This window comes from Sus scrofa, chromosome 14 (assembly GCF_000003025.6).
Source record: "Sus scrofa isolate TJ Tabasco breed Duroc chromosome 14, Sscrofa11.1, whole genome shotgun sequence".
NCBI classification, from domain to species: Eukaryota; Metazoa; Chordata; class Mammalia; order Artiodactyla; family Suidae; genus Sus; species Sus scrofa.
The window spans coordinates 53,684,954-53,706,014 of NC_010456.5; the positions used below are offsets into that span (position 1 = coordinate 53,684,954).

Consider the following 21,061-nt stretch of genomic DNA (forward strand, 5'->3'; position numbering starts at 1 on the left):
CTGGGGCAGGAAAAAAAAAAAGCATCTTACTGGCCTCCACCACTAAGTAATCTTATCTGTGTATGCACATACAAATATCTGATTATTTTTATATAAATTATACATTTGTCTTTCCAGTTCACTTGAAAATCTAGCTAATGGCTCATGTTCTGTGATCACACTGCTTAAGGTCTAAGCAAACTTATGGCATTTTAAATAATACCTATCTGAAGAATAAGACTTCTTACTCAGGAGAGGAAGACATGCAAAGAGAAGAGGATGAACTTTCTTCATCCTCATGTAAACGGGTACAGGGATAAGAGGAAATGGAATGAAAGTAACTTCTACTAGATTTATACTATGTGCCAGGAAGAAGTTTGACTTGCTTGCCCTCATGTTGACTATCATAATATGTAAATTCCCTGTGGATAGCATCCTATTCTGCAGAGAAAGAAATTGTGTCTTAGAGAATGTCACAAGCTCAAGGTTGTGAAGCTTGGCAAGGCATGGGGTGAGAAAGCATCCAAGCAGGGCTGACTTCTAGCAAAGATCTTCTGCCTGGAGCGTGGTGTGCCCCCAAGCTGGCCAGGACATGCTGGTATCCATCCCCCTACCCCCGGTCTCCACTGCAACCATTCGACTCCTCCTCAGAGTCTCCTGACACCAGCCATCCTTCAGTAACACCTGAACTTGGAACCATGTCACCAGCCTCAGGTCTTCAGTTTAATTCTCATCTAGTGTGGATTCCTAGCCCATCATTAGAATCACTTCTCTGCAAACCCCTTCAGCTTCCCTGCTGTTCTCTCTTCTGTCACATGTGCCTGGCTGTGCCCAGGTGTTGGGTTTTTAGATCAGAGCTTAGACATGGGCTCACAGATCAGTATGTCCATCTCTGACACAGTGACTCTCAGCCTGAAGTTTATATACTAGGGGAGTTCCTCAAGACAATAAAAAAAAGGGGGGAGGCAGGAAAAGTAATGAAAGAAATGCAGGGGGAGACAGAACTGGCAGCAAAAGAGGAAAAGTGGGAGAAGAAAGCAAGGAACAGGAATACAGGAGGAACAAAGGAACTGAGATCTAGGGAAAGAGGAGGGGGAATGTTAAGTAAAAGATGAGAGTGGGAGTTCCTGTTGTGGCTCAGTGGGATAAGAACCTGACATGGTCTCTGTTAGGATGCAGGTTTGACTCCTGGCCTCATTCAGTGGGTTAAGGCTCTGGCAGTGCTGTGAGCTGTGGTGTAGGTCACAGATGCAGCCCGGATCTGGTGTTGCTATGGCTATGGTATAGGCCTCCAGCTGAAGTTCTGATTTGATCCATGGCCTGGGACCTTCCATGTGCCACAGACGTGGCCTTATAAAGAACAACGAACAAACAAACAAAAAAGATGAGAGTGGATAAGCGAGAAATACATAAAGAGAAAGAAAGGATTAGCAGAAAGAAAAATGAGCTTTTTCTGAATGTATACATACAGTCAGGGAAATTAAAAGAAAACACAGAAGAGCAACAGCAGTTAAAAAGCCTATGAGCATGTACTACTTAGGTTAATGAAAACCACTTGTTTTGCATTATTCCCACAGCATTGAAAATGGGCTGGTCTGGTCTGAGTGGGAGCTCTCTATGGGCTGGATTCTCACCCAGAAGAACGAATTGAAACCTTGTGCAGGAATACTGTGAATGATCTTGGCTGCAATTAACAGTTATTATTTATTTGACTCTAGATATGCAGTTTCCTTCAGAGAAACTCTTGCTTTAATGACTTAGAAGCGTCTTCTTTATTCTGTTGAATTATTAATAAAAATAAAATATTCAAGTGAACAATTTTAAATTACTTAAAACATTCTTCTTCTGAAGTTTTGGCTTAATTTGGACACACTCCCATGCAGTAATGCATTGCTACTGCTGCTACTCCATGGACATGAGGAGACAAAAAAAAAACTTTGCACCAAAATGAATATCCACAAACACACTGCTTTTTCCAACTAGAAAGTCTTTTTTTTTTTTTAAGCTTTGTGGCACCATAAAGAAGTTCCCAGGCCAGGGATCAAACCCACGGCACAACAGAGACCCAAGCTGCTGCAGTGACAATGCCAGATCCTTATCTGCTGCACCACAAGGGAACTCCCTAGAAAATCTCTTCTCTTTTTTTTTTAAATGTGCTTTCTTTTAAATTCTTGGCAGGAGTTCCCATTATGGCTCAGTGGTAACAACCCAACTAGTGTTCATGAGAACTCAGGTTTGATCCCTGGCTCTGCTCAGTGGGTTAAGGATCCAGTGTTGCTATGAACTGTGGTATAGGTTGCGGATGCAGCTCAGATCTGGTGTTGCTGTGGCTATGGTGAAGGCTGGCAACTGCAGCTCTGATTAGACCCCTAGCCTGGAACTTTGGTATGCCTTTTTAGGGTGTGGCCTTAAAAAGACCAAAAAAAAAAAGAAAAAAATTCTTGGCAAACTATATTTCCCCTCAGATTGGTGACAAAAATTTGTAGCAACTAGTCACCAACTACCCTCTGAGTAGCACTAAACTAGTGGAATCAAAGGGGAAAAGACCATTTCATTTGGCAAGTATCTGTGGCCTTTCACTCCAGACTATATACAATGGCACTGGAACTCATTACGGAATCCACGGTGAAGTGAGTCAGTTTGACAACTGGAACATTCAAAGAATAAGCAGGAGGTACAAAATAACGATTATCATATTTACAATGTACAAGTACTAGGTACATACTATATATATTTTTTAAGTGATCTACTTTATATATTGTGTGATAGGAAGAACAGAGATAATCCTTAACTCTCAAAATTAGACCTTACGTAAGCGCCACAGTCCACAGCTGAATTCTTATTTGTGTTCTCTTCCACCTTCTGATGCAGTCTGCATCAGAAGAATAAAACTTCACAAAAATGGGAGTTCCCGTCGTGGCTCAGCAGAAACAAATCTGACTAGCATCCATGAGGATGCAGGTTCAATCCCTGGCCTCACGCAGTGGCTTAAGGATCCGGTGTTGCCCTGAACTGTGGTGTAGGTCACAGATATGCCCCATATCTCACGTTGCTATGGTTGTGGCGTAAACCGGCAGCTACAGCTCGGGTTTGACCTCAGTCTGGGAACTTCCATATGCCACGGGTCTGTCCCTAAAGAAACAAACAACAAAAAAAAAATTCACAAAAATAAAATTGCCTTTGAAATTTGTATCAAGGAAATGAGATTCAGTCCTTTGCTGCTATGCAACAACTTCACTTCTGTGCTGGGGAGGAGAATCCCAGCCCTGATGACTGAGGGGTCTTATCAGAAAAGTGCCTTCAGTCAATTTCACTTGCCCAAATACTTTTCTCCAAGAAAATTCTTACCAATTCTTGTTAATGTACAGACTGAGCACTGTTTTTTTACCTGAGGCAGAGGACAGGGTGGGTGAAGCAATGCTTATTTAGTTTTTAGCTGCTGAGTGAGGATTTCTCATGATACTTGGAAATTCATATCCAATTCTATTGTCATATTGAAATGACATTGGCAGACAGGTAAAGCATACCTCAATATCTCATCCTACATATGAACCAGAGCAAACCCAAATCTGAATTGCACCTTAAAAAAAAAAGAAATTTATGCGAAGTAGCATTACCTTTCTTTTAACAAATTTGTCCCAGTAGTTGTTGGGAAATGACCTAAAAGATATAAAAGCATGGAAGTAAAACAATGTCATTTTTAAAAATGATAAATAACATACTGCTTGGAATAACTGAAATACTTAATATATCAACACATATTCTTCTATTCACAGAAATTATAATGAATTTGTTCCCCATCTTTGCCCATAATTTTCTTTCATGAATATATTAAATATTGCTTTAAATGTCAATATACACATGTAAAATCACACAAAAGACCAGGCCAATATTTTAATGGAGGAGAATATGAGCATATTTATTGAGAAGCAGTCTTATATTTTTGTTTACTTATAATGTGTCAGCATATACATTTCTTTGTCAATTGTCTTTAAAATTTAGAGTATCTAAAAATCTGTCATTGTTTTTCCTAGGAAGTTAAAGAAATGCTATTTGCACAAGTTATCCTCAAGGAAACTGAGCACAGTACCATCACATGACTGGCATCTTAAGGGATAGACTTGATTTGATTCAGTATTAACATGTGGAGTTGGTAAACAAAATATTGATCATTTAGAAAAAACACTTATAACATGCAAATAAATCACCCCATTTGAAAACCCAGAACTTATTAGAAATCATAGCTTTTTAAGAATAAGCAGAACTGATCACAATAAAAAAAAGCTATTTCATTCTTGAGTGGTACAAACCACTGAAAAAGGCTGTATTACTTACACCTCTAAAGGTGGAATATTAGTCTTTCATGATAGATTTCTCTCTGAAGCAGCACCTAACAGTTTGGCTCTTGATCTCACAAGGCTAAAATAATCAGTATACAGAAAAAGTATGCTTTTTTCTGTCTTAGCTTTTACATGTCATAATGCTTAGCTAGTTACATGCTAGGGGGTGGATGATGCCAACAGAGATTTTCCAACTTAGATTAAAAGTGTGAAATTCAATATTTTTGCCTTTAATGCTACAACTCATTCCTTAATGAATAATTTTGGCTTCCTCCATGCTTTTGTGTGAGATAACCCTGCACTGCAGGTTATGTACCTCGAGTGATGCACTTCCCTGAACACTAAAGAATGGATGACAGGTTGCATAGATGCTGAGGAAATGGGCTCCAAGCCATGATGATGGAGGAATTTAGAACACAGAGGGGCAGAGATTGATGGCCTCCTTTAAGAGGCTGATGGAGCTTCATCTTTTGATTTTCTTGGCTGAATATGACAAACTTGTGACAAATCTGCAGGAACTCCAGGAAAGTATTTTATGTCTTAAAATTACTGAGCACAGAAATGTCTCATATAATTCTTTACTCACTGTGTGTTGATTACGAGTCTATCCCACTGGCCTTTAATATCATCTTCTGAAGGCTGTTCTGTAATATAAAGCCCATCAAATTCCAATTTTCGAGCTACTTCCTTTTCTCGCTTAAAGATTACCAGTGGGACCTACATTTGAAAAATAAACATGTTACAATTAGTTTAGATTTACCGGCATCTCTTGCGGTCACTATCTTCAAAAACAGCTTTTGGAAAGGAGTATTTCCCTTGTTACCTCCAGGAAGGTAAAAACTGAGTTAAAATGAATCAGCTATATTTAGGCCAAAAGAGGTATCTAGAGGTTTTGGAAAAACAGAAGATGGAAAGGATATTATATGTACATATATATATATGCATAAATATTTTATAAAATATATATATGCATATGTTTTTAAACACATAGAGGTTCACAGATGATTGCACTAATGAAATCAACTTTTAAGATTAAAGAGAAAAAGATTATACAAAATTGTTTTCTTTGTATATTATATATACATATATATGGATGAAACAAAACTTAGCAATGTTGCCAATGTTCCAAATGCATGATTCTACAAAATGCAGAGTTTTAGTTAAGCAATCTCTTTAATAACTCTATACTCAGTGTGTCCATATGTTATTTTGAAATACATTTTAATTTCGACATCAGCAAAAAAATTTGTTTGCCAAAATGTCTTCAGCATTCACTGATTCCCTTTTCATATGGACAGACATTATAAGGCACAGATGTAAAAAAAGATGCGTACACTCTAGAAGCATCCAAAAATATCACCCCCCCATCCCTCTCCCCTTCATACAACAAAGGAAGGAAAGGAAGGTAGAAGAGTTTGTGAAAAAAACTTTGCATTCTAGTCTTTTACCCTGGACCACGGTTTTTCTTTCTCTTTTTTTCTTTATGTGGCTGCACCTATGGCATATGGAAGTTCCCAGGCTAAGGGTCAAATGGGAGCTGCAGCTGCAACCTCTGCCATAGCAGTGGTAAAGCCAGAAGCTTAACCTACTGGGCTATGGATAGAACCCACATCCTCACAGAGCCAATGCTAGATCTTTAACCCACTGAGCCACAAGGGGAACTCCCTAGGACTCTGGTTTTTCAAATGCCTTCTAGAAGCTTTACAATCAGAAGCAGGGACAGCAAAATAAAGGCAGTATTATGCTGGGAAAAGATAAAGAGATTTGCAAAGGTAATCTGCAGCCCTGAGTACTCAGAGAATCTATCTTTTTTTTTGGCTGGCTGTGGCCAGGGCACGTAGAAGTTCCCAGGCCAGGGACTGAACCCTCGTCACAGCAGTGACAACACTGGATCCTTAACCCATTTGGGCCACTCAGAGAGTCCATCTTGAGTTCTATGCACCAAATGATACTGTTCCCTTGATAGGGCTCTAGGGAGGGATCTGCATCACTCTCTGAGTGATTGGGATACACTGTGAATCATCTTTGTCAAGAATGGCAATAGACTGGTACCTAATAACAGAACAATCAAAAGGACTCATATGTTCCATAGGATGTATTTCTAGAATTCTTATTACACTGGAGCACTGCTAGGCGACATAGTGTTTAGGTTACTTCTGTGGGGCCAAATTATAGGTTAAATTGGCCATAAGTGAATAATTACCAATATATGAAAGAAAACTATAGGAAGACAACCACAGGCAGGGACTGGTCCATATGGAGCTCTAAAAGCCAGGCTCCAAGAGCCCAACCCTGGACCACCCTGAAGGGCATCTCAACTTCACCTGTGCCATGCTCTGTTGGGTCTGCACCATCACCCCGCTTTTTCCTCTTCTCCATGCTGCTTCCTCCCCTCACCCTGCACGTGTTGGTTCCTTGGTGTCTCATTGTCTCACCTTCAGGCAGTAGTAGCCAATGATGCAGAAGAAGGAGATGACCGTGTGCAGAATGGCCAAGATGCGCAGTGTGGGCTCCATGTAGCCACTGCTCTCCTCTAGCACATAGTGGACGGCAATGATTCTAGGCGAGCTGCTGTCCAGGCTGCCAAAGTTGGCATTTTCACTTGAACTGCGTGTGGGGAGCTCCTTTCCTTCAACCACAGAAGAAGTGGAGACCTGATTCAAACCATTTAAAGTACAGTCAGTTCACTCCCTCTAAGACCTCCGTGTACACAAGAAACAATGGAAACCCAGCCTTATAAGCAAGTAGCTGGATGTGAAACCCCTGCACAAGCGGAAGCCCAAAGCAAAGGCTAAGCCAACCAGTTCTGAGGATTGAACACATGCAGGAAAAACCATCAGATGGCTAAGCTGCCTTTCAATCATCAAAAGAATTTATGTAACACAGGTATGCCACACCCAAATCAGTAACAAGTGAGGTATTCCGCCAAATGCAGCTTCGAACACCGTGGGCAAGCCCTCTCCCAAATCAAGCATTCTTCAGTGGGGTCATTTCTTAGTGCAAAGTGGTAAATCTATCCCTGCCGTACTTTTGGTCAGTGACATGCTGAGATTCAGCTTTTCTCTTTTCATCGGAATACATTTCAGAATAGGTTGAGATATGCTCACTGGGGGATCTGTGCCATCTTTACATTCAGTTCGGTCTATCTGTAGTTTCAGATGGGTTATTAAAAGACTAGGATGTACGTACCTTATAAAAAAGCAAGATGAAGTTGATTGCAAATGCGACAAATAAGGCTAACATTCTCATGTTGTAAAAGTTGCGAGCAAAATAGTTCTGAAGGTGGAAAAAAATTATCAAAAAGTCACTGGATCGAGAGACTCAAAATTGGCAGACAATTTAAACAAAGCATTCATGCATTTACCCAAAACTATTTCTTGGGGGCCTACTATGTATCTAGTCCCACTCTTGGTGCTATAGATGTGATAGTGAATAAGAAAATGTAAACCACGATGGAGGAGACAGATAATCAAGAAGCACACTCACAGATGAAAAGCATCATTTCAGGGAATGTTAAACGCTATGAAGAAAAACCCATCAGGTAAGGGACTTAGGAAATGGGTGTGTTACACATGCGAATGTGTGCAGAGGTAATGGGTTTGATGATGGGGAGCCGTGGGCCAAGGCATTCATTGTAACATTTAAACACTAAGATGGGCAAATACAAGATACTTGCAAGGCTGACTTCGTTCACTGGGTGCCACCAAGGGAAGGTCAATGAATAGTTACTGCACCTGGATGACTATGGTCTCACAATCTATCAGTAACAATATTCATTCTAAAACATCTTACTAGCAGTTTCTGTTGGTAGGCTATGATTTTCTTCCAGAATGCTGACTCAGGAACTTCTGGCTCTCCATATCGATGTGTGTGGAGCTGCCGCAATTTTTGTTTACCCTTGTCTTCTTTGGCTTTTTCCTCTTTTTCTCCGTCTTCTCCCCTATGAATGCAAGTGAATGAAATATAAGCCACCCAGAAACTAAACTGAACAGGTTTTGTGCCAAAATAGGCAAATGAACAAATATTTAAATCATCGTATTTTTAATAACTATTCTCTCTTCCTATGGATTACAATATTCTGAATTTTCGAATTGGGGCAGGATTTCTTGCTTATCATAGATTCCTATAGATGGATACTTCCGTGAAGTTCAAATTGATAGGGTGTTTTATAGGCTTCAAGTATCTTTGGTTCTATACACAGCATATTCCTTTCCAATTGTAATAATAAAATATTTAACTGAAAAGAGAACAACAATGGAGACCTTTTTTGGGCTGTGAGTTTTCAACATACCTTATTTTTTCCCCAACATATTTTATTTTTTAAATTATTATTTTAATGTTCAATATTTTTGTTTTCTTTTTAGGGCTGCAGGTGTGGCATATGGGAGTTCCCAGGCTAGGTGTCAAATTAGAGCTGCAGCTGCCAGCCTATGCCACAGCCACAGCAAAGCAGGATCCGAGCCAAGTCTTCCACCTACACCACAGCTCATAGCAACATGGGATCCTCAACCTACTGAACAAGGCGAGGTATCAAACCCACATTCTCATGGATATCGTCGGGTTTGTTACCACTGAGCCACAACAGGAACTCCTCCTAACCTTATTTTTTAACGTTAAAGAGCTGTCATTGAAATGACTGTCATGTCCTGTTACATATGTTCACATTTCACTATAATAGTCATTAATGCAGACATTTTCACAACTGATCCAACAGTGCAAGATCTATGACAATGAAGTGCTGACTATAAAGAAAAGACAATGGTGGCCCTTGTTTGAGGTCTAATTCAAATGAGCCAACTGTGAAAAGATCCTTTTGTGATAATTAAGGAAGCTTAACTATTTAGCAAGTATTAGACGGTATTAAAGAAATACTGTAAGTTTTGTTCGGTTCAAATAATGGCACGATAATTACGGTTTTTAAAAAAGTTCTTAGCAATTAGAAATACATATGTGTACTTATGAGTGAAATAAAATAAAGATATTTATGGGTGAAATGACGTCGTGTCCAGTGTTTTCTTTAAAACAACTTGTAACCTCTACTGTCTGCTGCCTCTGCTACTTAATTTGCTAACTTGTTCATGAGCATTTTATCTTTCTAATAAACTCTTTAAGGCTGTTTGAAAGTAGTGACCACATCTGAGATTTCTTCTAATTCTATCTCAAATAATTTAGAAATAATAATGATTTTCCCTAAAAAAGTATTAAGTTACTCAAAAGGTGACACCACTCTAGTGGTATCAAGCATGCATATGAAAAAGTTGTTTTTTCCATGAGCTAGAACATTGAAAATAAGAACTATTTCTGTTGCATCATTTATTTTAATGTTATTTTGATTTTATAGCTACAACTAAATTAATACAATTTTAAATAAACATTTGTCTATTCTAAAAAAAAAGAATAGACAATGAAAATAAGCCAAAGGAAATAATGGAATGGAGGAGAAAAATAAAATGCTATGTGAGAATACTATAGGTTTACTTAAAAATTTGATTTCCCTTAATTGCTAAAAATGTGCATATATAAGAATTCCCATTGTGGCTCAGTGGCTCATGGACTATTATCCATGATGATGCACGTTCAGTCCCTCCCTGGCCTTGCACAGTGGGTTAAGTATACACCGTTGCCATGAGCTGTGGTGTAGGTCACTGATGTGGCTCAGATCCTGTGTTGGCTGTGGCATAGGCTGGCAGCTGCAGATCTGATTCAACCCCTTGTCTGGGAACTTCCATATGCCACATGTGTGGCCCTAATATGCACAAAAAAAAGTACATATATGGAGTTACTGCTGTAGTGTAGTGGGTTAAGGACACAGCTGCTGCGACTTGGGTGGTTGCAGACATGCATGTTTGATCCCCAGCCTGGCACAGGATGTTAAGGATCCAGCGTTGCTGCAGCTGTGGTGTAGCTGCAGTTTGGATTCTATCCCTGGCCCAGGAACTTCCATATGCCACAGGTGTGGCCAAAGAAAAGTATATATAAAACTATGTTGGATTTCCTGTTGTGGCTCTGCAGTAATGAACCTGACTAGTATCCATAAGAATGCAGGTTCAATCCCTGGTCTTGCTCAGTGGGTTAAGGATCCCTGCCATGAGCTGTGGCATAGGTCACAGGCTAGGGCTGGATCTGGTATTGCTGTGGATGTGCTGTAGGCCAGCAGTTATAGCTCTGACTCAACTGCTAGCCTGGGAACTTCTATATGCTGTGGGTGTGGCCCTAAAATAAATAAATAAATAAATAAATAAAATAAACTATGTAAATTTGGGGAAAGACGTAGGTTTCAATCACTAACAGAAAGGCAGTATTAAGAGGAAATCATTTTCTTTGATTCATAGTCAGCTCTTTATTTCTCATTGCTGCATTTATAACTGTAGCACCAGGACTGTTGGTGAAAATGAAGATCCCCAGGCCCCACACCAGATCTACGATTCAGAATCTGTGGTGGGGCCCAAGAATGTGCGGCTTTAACAGACTCTCCAGGCAGGTGCCCCTAGACTGCACTCTAAGGAATACCACTCCTCAAGGATTCTACTCTATGGGTGTTCAGAAGGTTTGTCCCCTCCCCTCTCTACAAGGACAGAAGAGATGCTTGATTTTAAACAAAGAACTTCAGCTTGCAGAGAGCATCACAGGGAGTCAATGGAGTCCTTCCCCCTGAGAGACAAACACCCAAGCAGAATCCCCAAGGAGAGACAGGAGCGGCTCCCCCAGCAGGTGTCTATGCTCATCCCTGCCCATGGCTAAGGTCCTCCATTGAGAAGACAGATGTCATCCTGTGCATGCCACTCCACCGCATCCCCTGAATGCGACAGGTGAGAGAGACTTACAGAAACAAAGGAAAGGGTACAGAAACTACACATACTCGGCTTTCTCAGGTTCAGATTTGTTTTCTTCTTTTTCCTCCTTTTCTTCTTCCTTTGCCTTCTGTTCCTTGGAGGAGTCAATGGGGAAAAGAGAAGGGGGATTACATATCACCTTTGAATGAGTGTAGGGAGCCCTGTGACCACATATCAAATCTCTGTAGGAGATACCTTCCTACCCTATGGAGATAAAAGTGTGCACTTCATTTTACTGGCCCCCACACTTGCCCTTCACACTGACCCACTGGCCAGCACAGTAGGTACCAACTTTCTGAGCTCCTTCCCACTTTTCTTATTTCACAAAGGCTTTCTTTCCCTCATTCACCTACTCAAATCTTACTCATCCTCCAACATCAAATGAAGCTCACTTCTTAAATCTCCTCTAACTAAAAACGACACTGAGGTTTCCGTTCTCCCAACACAGGTAAACCTCTCATGTCTGCTGCCTCTGCTACTTAATACTTTCCTAGCTTTTTCATAGGTGTTTTATCTTTCTGATAAACTCTTTAAGGCAACTTGAAAGCAGTGATCACATCTTAGATTTCTTTTAATCCCTATGACACCCAGTGGAGTCAGACACACAGCAAATCTTCCTAAAATATTTATGGATGAGTGACTGTCCCATTGCCTCTTGTCATGGGGGTCAGTACTTGAGCTTACACCATAAGAGTTTAACTCAGGAATTTATAAAGAATCTTCAGAAGACTAGCTCTGCCTACCAAAAAGCCAATCCTCCTTCTTGGTGGGACAGGTCACACCCAATGCCACTCTGGCACTAGCAAGGCAGCTGAGGTCCAGTTCCTTTACTGTGCCCGCCTGATGTCCAGAGAGCGGCCATGACTGCAGATAAGTTACCTGGAACTTTTCCTGCACCTCGGGGATGGGGGCGGGGCTGCTCATGAGGTCGCTCAGGCCAGCATTGGGATTGTGTGGGATCAGTTTGTACTGCCCTCCTTCCCGCTTCAGGTCCAGGCCGAAGATGTCGGAGAGAAGGTCACTCTCCTCCGTCAGCTCCTTCAAGTCCGTTAGGTCTTCAGAGGGCAGGGTCCCTTCTAGGACTTTCCTCTCCCCCTCATCCCCGTCTCCCCTCACCTCATCCTGCGTGGGGTCTGGCATGTTGGCCAAGAGCTCTGCCACCTTGATCTTCTTCGCACCTTCCACCAGGCTCCCACCCAGCAGGAGGCCACCGATGATACGCGAGAAGCCTCTGGAGACGCTGGCAGCGAAGTGCAAGAGGGTCATAAACACACTCCAATAGGACGTGAAGAAAGCTGTGACCATGTCCCTCACTGTCATCTTCTTCACCTTCTTCATCTGCTTCTTCAGGCTCTTGAGGCTCAGCATCCGCATGAGGGTCAAGACGTTATACCTGAGGGCCAGCAGGGCCGACCTGACCGTCACGAGGGAAAAGAAACCCATTCTGGGGCCCTGCTCCTCCGGCTTCTCCTTCTCACTCTCCTCTTTATTCGCTGACCTCTCGTTCAAGTCCGACTCTGAGATCTGCGCCGCCAGCTGCATCTCGAATATGGTGTCCTCGCAGAAGTTCACAAAGAGCTCCATCTTCTCTTTCTCTCCCCCTTCATTGACCACGTCAAAAATAAACTGCCTTTTGGACTCCTTGACCTGGGGCTTCTCCCACTGGGTTCGGCTGGACTCACTGATTTCAAAGTAGACCCTCTCGATGCGTTTGGCGCTGCCCATGATTTCGATGCGGCCCAGGAAGGGCTGGAAGTAGTTGAGCACGCTTTCCGCCAGCTCCAGGAAGGTCTGCAGTCGGGTGTCATTGGGCATGTGCTCTGAGAGGTTTGTCAGGAGCACCGCCACGTTGAAGCCAATGTCCTTGGCGGGCTCGTGGAACCGCTTGACAAACTCCTCGTAGTCAAGGGTTTCGTTTTCGTCCGTCTCTGCGCAGGACAGAAGGAACTCAGTCTCCGACTGCGTGTAGTGCTTGTGGCTTTCCATGGCTTTGTGGAAGTCCCTCTTGGAAATGACTCCTTTGCCATCTGGGTCATACTCCTTAAAGGTGTCAGAGGATGTCAAGTCCTTGAGTTTTAAGAACATGTCAAAAAACTTGAGAATCATCTCCACGTTGTTGGAAGATTCCACGAGCATATCAACCATCTGTTTGCCAATGGTGCCATTCACAACATTGCCTGGGGGTAAAGAATTGCACTGGTTCAAAATGAACATTCCCAGCTATAGAGAAAATAACCATATAAATCTTATTTAGCAATGGAATCAAAGATAGTGCCTTGTTTATCTTCCAACGCATGAAGGGAAAGATGGATAGTGATTTGTAAACTCTAGTTTAAAAGAGTGATTCTGTGAACACACGTAAAAGCAAATTTACAAAGTAATTAGCTTAACACATGTAGAACAATGTGAAGAAAAGCTAACATTTTTTTTCCTCTAATTGATCTAAGAAGCAACATGTTTTAGGATTAAAAAAAAAATGGGGCAAACATTTATATCTTAAAGCCAGAAACTAAAATCCAGTCTCATATTAATAATAAAAATGAGTGTGTGCACAGCCTGATAGGGTTGAAAAACTGGTACTCATAGACATTACCTGATTTCATGTTCATGTGTCTGTGAGGCAGGCACTTTTTATTAAATTCTGGTGTTATTATTGAGGAAACTGGGGTTTGGCAAGGCTAAATTATGAACCTGCTGTGACATGATTATTAAAGGTTAGGATAAGGTAGAATTCCCATTGTAGCTCAGCCGTTAACCAACCCGACTAGTATCCATGAGGTTTTTGGTTTGATCCCTGGTCTTGCTCAGTGGGTTAAGGATCCAGCATTGCTGTGAGCTGTGGTGTAGGTCGCAGATGTGGCTTGGATCTCATGTTGCTGTAGCTGTGGTGTAGGCTGGAGGCAACAGCTCCGATTGGACCCCTAGCCTGGGAACCTCCATATGCCACTGGTGTGGCCATTAAAAAGTCAAGCAATCAATTAATTAAATTAAATAAAGGTGAGGGTAAGGACTTCAAGTAGATCCACTGAAAGCAAATTACCTCCTCTTTCTGGTTTAGAATGAAAAGGTTCTCCCTACATTTCCTTATGGTCTAGAAAGTTTATAGTTATAAAATGGCAGATCAGTGATAAGCTTGAGAAAATGAGATATTATCCTAAATTATAGAGTCACTGAATGGCTATTTTATTTTATTTTACTTTTTTAGGGCCACACCTGTGGCATATGGAAGTTCCCAGGCTAAGGGTTGAAGTGGAGCTGTAGCTGCTGGTCTATGCCACAGCCAGCAGCACAGGATCTGAGCCACATCTGCAACCTACCTCAGATCGTGGCAATGCCAGATCCTTAACCTACTGAGTCAGGGATTGAACCTGAATTTTCATGGATACTGGTTGGGTTTGTTTCGGCTGAACCACAATGGGAATTCACATTTGTTTTTTTGGCCATGCCTGCATCATGGGAAACTTCCTGAGCCAGGGTTCGAACCCATGCTACAGCACTGACGATGCCAGATCTTTAACCCACTGAGCCACCAGGGAAGTCCAGTCATCGAATACTTTTACTCCTTGAACAGAACGTGATATGTAAGAAAGACAAGGAGTTCCCATTGTGGCGCAGCGGAAATGAATCTGATTAGGAACCATGAGGTTGTGGGTTCAATCCCTGACCTCACTCAGTGGGTTAAGGATCTGGTGTTGCTGTAGCTGTGGTGTAGGCTGACGACTATAGCTCCAGTTCAACCCCTAGCCTAGGAACCCCCATTGCTGTAGATGTAGCCCTAAAAACCAAAAAAAAAAACAAAAACAAAAAAAAAAACCAACAACAAAAAAAGACAGGCATCAGAAAAAAGATGCATGGTGAGTAGACTGTTAGTGTGTCTGTGAGGCCATCGACCTACAATATGGTCTCCAGAGCCATGCTCATGGGTTTGAATCCAGGCTACATCATCTGAGCTGAGAAACCTGAGCAGACTTCTTAGCCTCTCTGCACTCAGTTTCCTCATTTGCAAAATAATGATAATGATGTCATCAAATTCATGAACCTGGTATTAGGATGAAAAAGTTCTTAAACCAGCAGCTGGCACATTCAACAAGGTCAATTTTAAGTTGTCATTCCTGTGGTTGCTGCTGCTGCTGCTGCTGCTGCTGTAATTATTATGGTTGTGTTGTTACTGTAATGTAGACTAAAGTTTGAATTGAGGTCATGGTAAAAGGATCTTGTGTTCAGAGGGTATAAAGTGGCTGCCACGGGTTTTAAGCAAATCCTACATCTTTCAAGTCCCAGCACGAGGCATGACAACTGCCTTCATTAGTGAAGGTGCAGTTACACAATGCAAGACAGACTAAGAAACAGAGAGAGAGAAAGTAGGAGGGACTTAAGGAAAAAAGATAGGGAACAGAATAGCAAACTCCTTTGTTGTTGTTGCTTTGGTCGTACACACATGGTTTCACTGAATTCTCAAATCAGTCTATCATCAGTTCCATTTCACAGAGGAGTAAAATGAAAAATGGAGACGTGACTTGTCCTAGGGTCAAGCTGCTTGAAAGTGGGAGAGCGGACATTGGTGGGGGATCTCAGAACCCAAGCTCTTAAGCACTGTTTACTGCCTGAGACAAAGGAAAAGCAGTTGGAAAGAGAAAAGCAAGAGAATGAAAACCTGAGAATGGCTTGTGGTACTTCCACAGGCTGCCACCAGCATCTGCCTTGGTGGGTGGAGGTAGGGTAGGGTAGGGCTGCAGGGCTCTCCCCAGCCTCCTCCTCCTACAGAATTTGAAGAACCCACAGGAGTGACAGTGTATTCAGCTCAAAGCAGCAATTTACACAATTGGGGTGTATCCAAACGTCTGTAATCCCCACTGATTACAAACAAACAGAATGACAAACAAATAAAACCTTCTTTATATAATGTCTGTGTGAAGAGCGTACTCTGGGGTATTGCTGTGAAATGAAAGATGTCACCAGGAATAAAGTACCAGTGGTTTCATCCTGCAGCTGTGATAGTCAGAATTTCTCTTTTTAAAAAAACTAACCTGAGAAAAGAATGATCAAGGAATAAATCCAAGACCCCTGTCCCAACTCAGTGTTGATATTTTATTCTTGGCAGTGCGCTGACCCTCAAAGCAAGCACATAGTGAATCCTTACAATAAAAGAATGAAGGGAATTTTAAAATATAAATCAAAACTACCTTCTAACATGGACAGCAACATGACCACCATGTCCTTCTGAAGATCCATTAATTCTTTCAGTAGCTCAATTTGACTGGAATCCTGAAAATATGAACACATTGCATTTGAGATTATATGAGACAACTATGCATCAAGAACATCAATACTTGTACACACACAAAGTGTGGAGACACTTTGGAGACACTTCATAGCAATGTGGAGCTAAAGGGAGGCAAAATATAAGGTAGTTTTTTAAAAATATACATTTTGGGATTAAAGAATTCCAATTTACTGTTGATTCCAATTCACAGATCAAATCATCTGTACAGACAATGAGCAAGGCTAACATAAGCATGGAGGAATTAAGGCAGCGCTGGTACGTCCTGGGCCAGGCAGGCAAGACTCAGGGCTTCTGCCCACTGGGCATCTTTCTTTTACCTGAAAAGACCGGACTTGGCTTTTCGTCTAACTTCCTATACAAAGATGCGATGTATTTTGTAAAGATTAACTTATTCTGGAAATAGGCCTAACAGTGATATGAGATAAACTCGCCCTATAAAAATCTAATCAACAATGTATACAGTATTACCTGTATAAAGAGTGCATAATACACCTTTTCTACCAATTTGATTAAGCTCTCGAATTTTTCTGTGTTTAACATTTTCTGGCTTTTTGGTTTCGTTCTTGATTTTCTACCTGGAAAAAAGCTTCTTTCACACAGATATGACATGTCCAAATATGCTATGCTTAGATTCTGTGCCTGGAAATAGGGCATGTTCTTTAAGCTACATTACAACCTCATGAATTCTTGTATTCATTGGAGTTTTGCTACACAGGAAGCTAAGTTTCCACACTGCTGGAAGGATATGACTTTTTCTCCCTCAACACTTGTTAACTTGAAAAGATCTTTAAACTGTCAGTAACTGCTTAGCAGCACCAGATGCCAATAAAATGATGGAAGAGCATCTGAATAAGAAGAACTCTCTTGGGAGTATATAAATTCAGCTCATGTTGATTTCCTTTACTTACTACAATGTCATTAGCAATTAAATGAAAGCTTCATGATACTTCCTTATTTGGTTGAAGTTACCAATAATTAGATATTGACAAAGATTCTCTCCTTGACCAATTGGGCCAGGCTCCTCCGCCAGGCTTCAATCCTAGTCTATAAAGACTCCTTACAGCGCAAGGCTGCATCCCTAGGATGACCCCAGCCCCCACGAGGGTCCCTGCCTGAGAAAACCCAAGGCTGCTGGAAAAATGCAGTGTTTGTTCCAGCCCACACCTGAGGTCAGTAGAATCCCTCTCCCAGGTTCCCTGAGAGGGTAGAATCTGAACCTCAATACTTACCAGCTCATAGACTCCACAGGCCTCATCCATTCACACTGACCAACCCATTGTCAGTTTTCTCTTCTCTGACTCCACTGAGCCCTGCTCACCCCTTCCCTGTTCCTCCTTTTTAAAACACCCAGTCCCCTCGGTACAAGTCCACGTTGAGTTCAGCTCAGACTAGATGCTTTTCCCTACAGTAACAGCTATCACTGATTAAATCTCTCCTTGCCACTTTCACCAGTGTCTGGCTTTCTCTTTGATCATACATTCCACCTGCTTGTAGGTCAGGGGGCAAGTAGGACTTTCCTCACTTTGCTGAAGAAAAGGAGACTTGAGGAAGAGAGGGGGCTGGCCCACACTCAGGGCACACGTGAACAAAATCACAGGGGCTGGACAGGTGGTCTTGACTTTAAATCTAGCATTCTCTCATGTCAGCCCTTGGGACATATTATCAGAATGCACTGTATCAGAGGGATATAGTTACTCAAAATTTCTATTAAGAATTTTTCTATTTGTGTATGCAATACTCTGAGCTTCAAATGAAATATATTAGTGAGAAAACAGCATGGTGTTTTCAAGATACACTCATTTCACACGAAAAAATGGTGAAAAATCTATTTCTTCTTTATTTGCCCATCTGTAGAGTTCTTTTTTTTTCTCTTTGACTTTCATGAAGTTAAATTTTCTATTAATTGGTGAAATGTCATCTATTGAGAACAGCTGCTTGTTTATGACCCTAGAAGGAATTTCTCTCCCCTAAACAGAGAATTTGTTTACTAAAATCCCCTTTTAAATCCTTTTGCAAGTATCTGTACGCGGAGGAAAGCTCCAGTGAGTAATCATCAAGAAATGGGGTCTAGGAAGGATTGTAAAATGTATGATGCTTGGAGACAACACTGTTTTATTTCTCTATTACAGTCAATTCCTTAATATCTTTTGTCCTCAAAAAAAATTTTTTTTTGTCTTTTTCTCATTTTAGGGCTACACCAGCACCACATGGAGGTTCCCAGGCTAGGGGTCTAATCGGAGCTATAGCCGCCAGCCTACGCCACAACCACAGCAACGCCAGATCCAAGCCACATCTGCAACCTCCACCACAGCTCACAGCAATGCCAGATCCTTAACCCCCTGAGTGAGGCTAGGGATCGAACCTACAACCTCATGGTTCCTAGTGGGATGCGTTTCTGCTGTGCTACGACAGGAATTCCTTGTTCTCAAATTTGAATAATGGGTCCTATATTTTCTCAACTTGCATAAAGTTATTTTATTTGAAAGAAATATCTATTTAAAATATAGAGCTAAAGATGTATAAAGAAGTCATCTAAGAAAGGTAGTATTCAAACAGAGAGTGTTATATTTCCAATGATCACAGTCCTCAGTTTGTCGCTTAGAATGATGGAGGACAGTTGCTTTACCTGAGAGAGCTTCATCTGCATGTGGGCAAATACATGAAGAAAACCCACTACCGCATCCCAGAGCCTGCTGTGGGCCAAGCTCTGCTGGTTGCCAGTACAAGGACCCTGGAGAAGAGACAGACAGAAAGCAATCATTCCTCATCATTTCACTGCCAAAACAAACTTTACAATACCAGGGAAAAAATTAGCTTAGCATTTACGTATCTTATCACCAACACGCTATCTGAAAAGACAGGAATCCAAAAAGAAAGTGATGGTTAAGGTAGAGTTGTCTTAGGAGCTAAGCATACTCTTCATTGAAATGTTTAATATTAAAAAAAAAAATCCCCAAAACAGTTTCTCAAGGATTTTCATTTTCTGTTTCTATGAATAAGAAAATACTGGAGAAAAAAAATGGTGAATTATTTCATTTTTGTCTGACTTTGGTTTCTTCTATTTAGAGGAAAAGGATGAGGTCCAGTTATTTTAGCTAAGTCAGATCAATGAGCAGTTACTACTTATGTGAAAAGAATTTGAGATTATGCTGCAAATGAAAGGTACTTATTTCTTATTGCTAAATAGCAACCTGGACAAAGCATTCATATAGTGGACAAAAATATCCTCTTCAACATATTCTTTGTTGCACAGCCATATCCTGGTTACCAATCACACAGCCTTGAGATTTTTAAAAATTAATACTTGGTCATTAACTTCATGAAGCCAAATCCAAGGCAATTAGAACCTAAGTTTGCACTCTCAGCTTACACTTCAGAAGAGATCTTTATGTGACACTAGAGTGTGTGTTGTAGCAGGCAGGCTATTTGGTTAGGGACAATTTATATTTTTACTTCCCAAGGAAAAGCTCTATACCATGTTGAAGACACACCCACACCAACCAGGAAAAGAAATAACAGGCATTATATTTCAAAAGAAATGTAAGTTCTTAACTTCCAACTCATTCATTCATTGGACAAATGGTTCAGAACAAGTTTAAGCTGGAGAGTGCATTAAACGTTTCAGATTTTACTCGAGACACATGATTGAAAAGGAGAACAGCCTTAATACTGACAAGATGTGGAAATGGAACTCTGTCCTGTCTCATCTTCACTTGAGGCCCCCAGCTGAGGAGGAAAGACACTAAGTGGCAAGTACCTTCATATGCCAAAAGCAAGGTGCTGGATTCAATACCTGCAAAAGGAGACTACAGAGATCTTTCTACCCTAAAGATGCAAAGGTGCTAAAGTTGAAAAGGGAAAGGCTGGAGAGAGCTCTGCCCCTGCTGGGCATCCTCACCCCCACCCCTTGCCACAGGAGGAGGGGAGAAGGCTGCTTCTTTATCCCTTTACATGGAGGGAGCGAGGAGGTGCCAAGGGAACCATCACTAGTGCTTAGCTTCTTCTGTCTCCTCAGCTTGGGTAGCATATGATTTTGTAAGCAGATAGGTTGGGGGGAGGGTCCCCAAAGAGAACCAGGCATGGCTTTTTGGACCTAAGAGAAGCCTTTTTGGCCTGAGCCATTTTGTGATCTAAGTCTGGCCACAATGCTTGCCCTTGAACAGGTCTCAGTAATCGCTGGTCTTAAGGGAACAAAGGAACAGAGAAGAGGCAGTCAAACAACAGTGCAGTGATACAGCAGCGTCCTAGTTCCTCCTCAAGGGATGTACATAATAATCTATCTAATATAGTTTCGAGTCCCCCAGGACTAAGGCCCTCACCCAGGTGGGAGATGGAATGAGGATGTTGACCTTCCTGACTTCAGTCACCTAAAGCTTGGACTCTGTCACCCTGTGCCCCAATTCTATGCTGACTTCCCTACTCATGCCCTCTCATGAATATGTATGCACCCTTAGCTTAAAACTTTTCAGATTTACGGAGTTTCTGTTGTGGCTCAGCGGGTTAAGAACCCAACATCATATCCATGAGGATGCAGGTTCAATCCCTGGCCTCACTCCGTGGGTTAAGGATCTGGCATTGCTGCAGCTGCAGTGTAGGTGGCAGATGTGGCTTGGATCTGTCATTGC

At 41.6% G+C, this 21,061-nt stretch overlaps 1 protein-coding gene across 1 annotated transcript in view; it reads right to left on the reverse strand.

Annotated features, from left to right (window-relative positions):
- Positions 1 to 21,061, reverse strand: part of RYR2 (ryanodine receptor 2) — a 754,552-nt gene that overhangs the window by 32,814 nt on the left and 700,677 nt on the right. Inside the window, 9 exon segments of the mRNA XM_021072683.1 lie at positions 3,597 to 3,639; positions 4,906 to 5,036; positions 6,755 to 6,973; positions 7,509 to 7,595; positions 8,112 to 8,259; positions 11,179 to 11,246; positions 12,032 to 13,329; positions 16,336 to 16,417; positions 19,063 to 19,167. Coding sequence (XP_020928342.1) covers positions 3,597 to 3,639; positions 4,906 to 5,036; positions 6,755 to 6,973; positions 7,509 to 7,595; positions 8,112 to 8,259; positions 11,179 to 11,246; positions 12,032 to 13,329; positions 16,336 to 16,417; positions 19,063 to 19,167 — 2,181 coding nt within the window.